We start from the raw sequence: 8017 nt of genomic DNA on the forward strand, positions 1-8017 counted from the left end.
TATTGTGAATATATTTTCAACCTTTGTCAAACCTCATATGAGTAACCTCCATAGAACCAGAACTATAAATATATTGCACCAGGGACGCCTGGGTGACTTAGTTGGTTAAGTGTCTGCCTTCAGCTTGGGTCACGATCCCAGGGTCTTGGGATGGAGTCCCATATCAGGCTCCCTGCTGAGCAGGGAGTCTGCTTCTCCCTCTGCCTGCTGCTCCCCCTGCTTTTGCTCTGTCTTCTCTGGCAAATAAATAAATAAATAATGTCTTTTTAAAAATAAATATTTGCACCAATTTGTTTTTTTTTTTCCAATTTAGTTTTTAAATACTAGAAAAAAAAGACTTAATACCTTTGTTAGATTTTTTGAATCCATAATTTTTCAAGTAAAAAGAACTCTTTAAGTTAAATATCTTGGTATTAATTGCTAACTTGGTTGATTCACTCTTTTACAGCCTGTACTTAATTTAAGAGACCTTGGATTATCTGTATTAAAACTTGGACAGATTGATCAACTAGTAGACAGTCTGCTTCCTGGATTTTGTAAAGGCAAGCATGTTTCTTCCCATTGGCATACATCTCATATCTCTGCACAGTCCTTCTTTGAAAATAAATATGGTAAGTTGGTGTATTTTTTGTTCCAATTTAAGTAAGCCGTTGTAGTTACTAAAAATTTAACAGATAGCATTTATTTATGCTTACTGTGTGTTAGCTTCTTTCCTGAGTTCTGTCCCATTCCTTTCCTTTTTCCTTTTCTCTTTCTTTCCCTCTTTCCTTTCTTCTCCTTTTCTTAATTACCTTTCATATTGGAATAATTTTGGATTTACAGGAAAGTTGCAGAGATAGTACTGAGTTCCTGTATGTCCTTCACCTGGCTTCCTCTGATGTTAACTGCCTGCTTAAACATAGTGCATTTGTCAAAACTAAGAAAATAATATTGGTACAGTACGTTTAAGTAAACTATAGAATATATTTAGACCAAATGAAATTTCATCTTCCTAAATTACTGTTTTTTCCACACTAGGCTTCTTTATTTGTCCCAAGATCTACTATAGCACATTACATAGATTGTGGAATAGTGGAGTATTGTTTTAATTTTAGGTGACAAACTTTTATTGGATTCCAAGAACCATGCTAGTTTCTGAGAATACATTGAAGTAATAATCATAGTCCTTTTTTTTGAAAGAATGTATATTTTCTTATTTCAGTCTTGTAACAATCTGGTGTTAAAATTGGGGCGCCTGGGTGGCTCAGTGGGTTAAGCCGCTGCCTTCGGCTCGGGTCATGATCCCAGGGTCCTGGGATCGAGTCCCGCATCGGGCTCGCTGCTCAGCAGGGAGCCTGCTTCCCTTCCTCTCTCTCTGCCTGCCTCTCTGCCTACTTGTGATCTCTCTCTGTCAAATAAATAAATAAAATCTAAAAAAAAAAAAATAAGTTGGTGGTTTGTAGAAGGGGTTTCACTTCATGAGTTTCTTTTTGGATGATGCTTAAACAATAAATGTTAGAACTTATCAAAATACTTTTTTTTCTTTTTTAATTGATGGAAGAACAGATTTCAGTAATCAGTATAAGCTATAATAGCCCAGGAACATGCAAGTTTAATTCATTTTGAGATAAAGTTTTGATTGAAGTCATACTTTGTATAAACTTAATTCATTTACTAATTATTCTATTGCTTTTCTTTCGTATATGGGTTGTAGTATAAGTAAAGAATTCAAGAATGAGAAAAAGGAAGTTTTTGAGCTTGGGGCCTTGGACTAAAAATCTGCTTCTGTTTTAATGTTACACTACCTCCTTCCTGAGAGAAGTCCTCAGGCTGAGTGGTTAAGGGTGAGGAGTAGACTAGGATCAAACTCATTCCTGCCACTGAGTGGCTGTGGCATTTACTTTAGTCCCCCAGACTGCTGTTTTCTCATGTGAAGCGTGAGGAAAAACTCCTTATCTCGCTTTGCAGGATCAAATGAAATAATCTAAATAGTTTATTTACCCCATACTGTGCTATTTGGCTCATAGTAAGTGTTCAGTAGAGTAAAATTTTTGTTACTCTCATTGCTGTGTAGTTTAGTAGTATTACTGTTGGTCTTCTGGTCGGCATATTTACATTTCCTTTTAAGGTTCCTTGCCAGCTGTTTTCTTGGCTTAGGCAGGCAGAGGTATTAGGACGGGGTGTGTTGATTCCTAGGAAAATCCCTGCATTCTGTCTGGGCTATTAGGATAGAGGAGAAGCAGTTTCTGTTGGTCCAGTTTACTTCGTCCCGAGGATCACAAATGTAAAGTAGGATGGGACCCATTAGTCTACCGTGGGAATTCGAAGGACCACCAAAGATGATGGCTTCCAATTATGGGAGGAACTGTCTTCGAACCCAGTGACCAGAAGCTTTGAGAGAGAAATATGACTGCTTCTGGTTTACCGTGTTAAATCACATTATTTATTAGCATTTTTGAAATGGTCCCTAGGAAGTAGCAGTTTTTTATGTCTTTGTGCTCTTTACTAAAAGATACTTTAGGTAAACACATGTGTCTTTTACCTTGTGGTTTGCATTTAATTTCTTTGGCAGCTGTAGTCATATATCAGATAAAAAAGATAATCTGTTGGATAACTGGTAGATCGTAGTAATGCGATGAAGAACTGTAATTAGATTAGCAGTATTTTTAAAAACTCCTACAAGCAGAGTCATATGAACAAATAAAAGGCTAAGCTCATACTTTTGCTTTCTAATATTTGATATAATTATTATATTTTGTGACTTTTTTTAGCTTGGTAAATAGAAAATTTACTTTTTTCAATTTTCCTCCAGGTTACTTAGATATGTTTAGTACTTTATGTTCCTCTTGCTTATACAGACAACATTCAAGAACTCTTAAAAGTATTTGTTCAGATATTCAGTGCTGGCCAGGTACGAAACAACAACTGCATTTATTTTGAAAAAAAAAAAAAAAAAGATTTCTTTAACAGATTCTTATTTATCTTTCTTAATCATATTAATGTTTATAAACAATCATTTATAGCTCATAGCTCACAGTAGAACTGATAGATTATTTGGAGTCCATTAGTTTGGGTATGTCTGATCTTTAGTTGGGAAAATATATATATAGTAGCTGAATTTTGAATGTGAGTGATAAGTGCCACAGTAAATCAAACTTTAGGGAATTTATCTACACATTCAACATAATTAACTAAGCACGTTTGTTTACTTCCCCATATTCTTAAAATTTCGTTTTTAAAATTGTCCCAATCAATTGCAATGACAGAAAAAAAATTTAAAGTGTAGGAAAAGTCAGGGCAACAGCAGAGGGGTTTCATCAGTGGACCAGAAATTTGAGGAATTTCTGTAAGGTGAATAGATGACATCACATTGATAACAAAATCAAATATGCATGCATTTACATTTATTTAATACCAGATGCTAGTGAAGTCTGTTAGGTAACAGTGATAATTGTAGATGAAAAAGACATATGTTACCTACCTTCATGGAACTTAGTGACATGAAAGAGGTGTGTGCTATTTTTTCCAGTAGAAGTTAGGGAAAAAACCCATTTCCAAGTCAGTAATAGTGGATGATTCGTGAAGAGTTGAACTGAAAGATTGCCAAAAGTGGGCCAGTCCCAGAATAGATAGGGCTTGTAACTTTTATGCCACAACTGGCAAAAGACTTGTTGGTAATAAAGGGTGTGTGGGTGTAGGGAAGTCTGTCTCTGAAGATTGTGTGTGAGCATTGAGGCCAAGGAGAGAAATAATGGGTTTGAATCATACACTAAATGTACCCTACTCACTCATTATAAGTCCATATTTTGTAGTATAAATGTATTTACCACCTAGCTAGTTTTGAGGAAACCTATCTACAGTCAGTATTGATTACTGTATTCTCTTTGCAATTACAACTGGAACAGCAAGATCTTCACATGTTGAGGAAAACCTGTAGGATGAAAGAGAGGCGCCATGTAGGGCACAGAGCCTAGTAATGCCCTGAAGAAATGGTTAATGCAGAAGACAGAAGAATTCTTAAAGAAGGATGATATATTTTTAAATGTTCATGGAAGACTTATAAAAACTGAGCATTCGTTAGGGAATAAGGAGAATCTTCATTTTTAGAAAGTTATAACCCAGGGTCAGGTTCTCTGATCATATAATATTGAAATCAAATAACAGAAAGGATAACTTAAAAAATTCTCAATTCTATGGACATTTAAAGATACTTTTGTAAGTGTCTTGTGGCTGAAGGAAAGAGAAACAAATTACAGACAATTAGTAATGAACCACAGTGAAAATCAACATCAAAATCTTTGAGTTGAGGGCCAGCTGATGATGAGGGCATTGTGTAATTTATTAGGAAGTAAGAAAGAAAATAAATCGATTACACATTCATTTTGAGAATACTCTGAATAAATTAGAGAAATTAATATGTATAAAACAAATGAATACAGGAAAGTTTTACTTAGTTAAATGAAGAACAGATTTAATTTAAGAAAACAAGAAAATAGAACAGTCTAATGAAAAACACTGAGAAAATGTTAGAAGTGTTAGAAGTAAAAAAAGTGATAACAGCCACATATAGGGAAGATTTAAAACTTTTAAGAGTGTGTATAAATAAAAATGTGTTGAAACAGTAATCCAAGTTATAAATGAACAACACTGACTCGAGAGATAAGACAATAACTATAAAATTTGAAATATAATAGTGTCCCAGAGGCACTTTGGCTCAGATGGTTTTTATGGTTTATGTTCTGTTTTCCAGGACCAAAATCAAGAAAAAGGTAGAATAGGCTTTGCTGTTTATTCCACGAGATTACTGATATTAAAATGTTATCGTAGAAAAGGATATAATAAATGTAAATACAGAAATCGTAAATAAAATCCGAAAAAGGAAGTATAGAAATGTGCTTGAAAATATGAATAAGGAATATGAGTGATTTAATATTAGGCAGTATGTTAATTTATGTTCATAGATTAGGAAAGAATAATACTATTTCAATGTATGAAAAAGGCATGTAATAGATTTTAATTGTCACACTTCCTACAAAGTTGTCAAAAACTAGAATAGGAAGTTTTAAAATTTATTAAGGAAATCTATTAGGATCTTATTAATATAGGAAATAAGATAGTAGTAGCCTGTTTTTGTTGAGTAATTTGGAAGTTTTAAACAATATAATTAAAAAGGAGTTCTAGAAGTTTAAGGAAGGGACAAAATTATGATTGTTCTTTGCTTACCAGGTAATATGTTTCCAGAAAACTTTTAAAAAAATCAACTGAAAGGCTACTCTAGTATCATATAAGATAAATGCATAAAAATCAATATCCTTCTTATATTCTAGCAATAGGTTTTATTTATAATTTCTTCCAAACCCATTTAATCTTTTATCCTCACAAGAAATATTCAACATAATGTATATACATGTATGTATGTGTATACACACATATATGTATACATATGTGTACACACACATACATGTATATACATTATGTTGAATATTTGTTAATATTCAATACAGATATTGTATTGAATGTAATATATAATATATATACATGTGTATATGTATGTGTGTGTGTGTATTTATTTATATATATATGCACCTGTGAAACGTCACGGAACGAAATAAAAGAGCTGGGTAAACTAAAATGAGAGAATACCATAATCCTCTTTGAAAGGACTCAGTACTATGATAGTTTTAATTTATGCCCAAATTTATTAATTCACTCCAACCCTGTTCAAAACCCTAAACACTTGCTATGAAAACCAAGAAGCTGATTTTAAACTTGACAGTAAAATGGAGCACCTGGTTGGCTTAGTAAAACATCCATCTCTTGATCTGGGGTAGTGAGTTCAAGCCCCAAGTTGGGTGTAGAGATTATTTAAAAATAAAAAAATAAAATAAAAAATAAACTTGGACATAAGAGACTCTTAATTAAATTAATTTAATTTAATTGTATCTTAATTTAATCTTAAATAAGTTCCAAATAGGTAAAGGTCTGAACAAAGTTAAAAGTCAGTAGACTCCGTTTTTTGTTTTTTGTTTTTTTTAAAGATTGTTTTGTTTGGAGAGGGAGAGAGAGAGAGAGGAGGGGCAGAGGGAAAAGGAGAGGGAGAATCCCAAGCAGACCCCAAGCCCAGTGTGGAGCCTGATGCAGGGCTCGATCCCATAACCCCAAGACCAGGACCTGAGCCAAAACTAAGAGTTGGACAACTTAACTGACTGAGCCACCTGGGGGACTTCTCTTAAAATCACAGTTTGGGGGTGAGGCTCTCTAGTCAGTACAGTGCAGAAAACACTAAAGATTAAAAGATAGGACTATTTTAACCTTATAAGTTGCTGTATCAAAAGACGAAGACGTTAAATATTTCAGGTATATGTGACTTAAAGTTAGTATACATAACGTGCATTCTTTTTATACATGAAAATGGGAAAGGTTATGAGTGATGAATTAACTAAAGAAGATATTGAATAAAAGTAGAAGTTTTTCAAAAATTTTCCCTGTTTCTAATCTGAAATGCAAATTAAAACAAGACACTGCTTTTTGTCTATGAGATTTGTAGAAATTAAAAAATTTATAGGGATGCCTGGGTGGCTCAGTTGGTTAAGCTCAGGTTGTGAACCCAGGGTCCTGGGATTGAGTTCCGCATTGCACTCCTTGCTCAGTGGGGAGCCAGCTTCCCCTTCTGCCTGTCGCTCCCCCTGCTTGTACCCTTTGACAAATAAAATATTTAAACAAATGTTTTTAATTAAAAATTTTTATTAATCTGTATTGGAAAGGAGGTGGAGAAAAGGATACTCCTTTTCATTGGTGATGTGTAAATCAGTAACAGCCTTTTAGAGGACAGTTTCTTAGTGTTAAATAACTCAGACCTCACGTTTCACTTTTAAGAATTTAGTCTACATGTGCTGAAAGGTGATATGTATAAGAATTTTAACTGAAGCATTCTTAGCAATAAGAAAACAGGAAACAACTAATATCCATAGTAGGAAAGTGGTTGAATATTCAAATCTGATAAATTGGGAAAATATTAACAGCCATTAAATTGAACATAGTCTGATCTGTTCTAAAAAATGTCCACGATATATTGATTGTTCAGTGCAAGAAGATAATTGCAAAAAATTATGCATTATTTTTGTAGAAAGAGCATGTGTTTAAATACATAGAAATTTAGTCATGAAATTATTTTTCAAAGCTTTTATTCTTTTATTTTTCATTTTTTTGAATTAGGCTCTATGCCCAGTGTGGAGCCCAATGCAATCTTGAACTCAGAACCTTGAGATGAAGACTTGAGCTGAAATCAAGAGTCGGATGCTTAACCGACTGAGCCAGCCAGGCGCCCCAGTCATGAAATTAACAGTGGGCGCTTCTGGGAAGTGGGATTGGGGTTTGAGGATTTAGACCCTGACTTTTATTTGATATTCATCAGTGGGTGTTTTTTTTCTTTTCACATTTTAAAATTACCAAGAGAATATAAAGTTATTTTATAGATTCAATCCATTTTAATGACTTTAATTACCAGGGTAGTGAAGTGTCAAAGAACTATGTTAAAAAATGAGATAATAAACTTAGGATGATGGGCTTGGTGTCAGTTTTGAATCCTAGGTATTTTTCTTTTTTTTTTAAAGATTATTTATTTATTTATTTGACAGAGATCACAAGTAGGCAGAGAGGCAGGCAGAGAGAGAGAGGAGGAAGCAGGCTCCCTGCTGTGCAGAAAGCCCGATGCAGGGCTCGATCCCAGGACCCTGGGATCATGACCTGAGCCAAAGGCAGAGGCTTTAACCCACTGAGCCACCCAGGCACCCCACCTAGGTATTTTTCTTATAAGCATTTGCAACGAGAAGTAAATCTGATACTGTTCCGTTCAGTTTTCCTACAGTCTCGGGGTTTTAAAACTTTGAAATCAAGAACTCGACGTTTACAGTCCACCTCTGAACGATTGGCAGAGACACAGCATATAGCACCATCATTTGTGAAGGTAATTAGACATTATTTTGTTGTTTGAAAAAGCAGTCATTTTAAAATTATTAAAATGAGAACATTCAATATC

The 8017-nt window shown here is 34.1% G+C and overlaps 1 protein-coding gene across 1 annotated transcript; it reads left to right on the top strand.

Moving 5' to 3' along the window:
- Window positions 1-448: 448 nt before the first annotated feature.
- LOC111140402 (ATP-dependent zinc metalloprotease YME1L1-like) lies at window positions 449-7285 on the top strand (the record flags this gene model as incomplete). The annotated part of the gene is made up of 3 exons (XM_022492665.1): window positions 449-611; window positions 2792-2890; window positions 7195-7285. Coding segments are annotated over 3 exons (312 nt in total), but the record flags the coding sequence as incomplete, so codon positions are not given.
- Window positions 7286-8017: the final 732 nt, after the last annotated feature.

Source organism: Enhydra lutris, unplaced genomic scaffold, assembly GCF_002288905.1.
Source record: "Enhydra lutris kenyoni isolate GAN:26980312 unplaced genomic scaffold, ASM228890v2 scaffoldscaffold863, whole genome shotgun sequence".
Taxonomy (NCBI): Eukaryota; Metazoa; Chordata; class Mammalia; order Carnivora; family Mustelidae; genus Enhydra; species Enhydra lutris.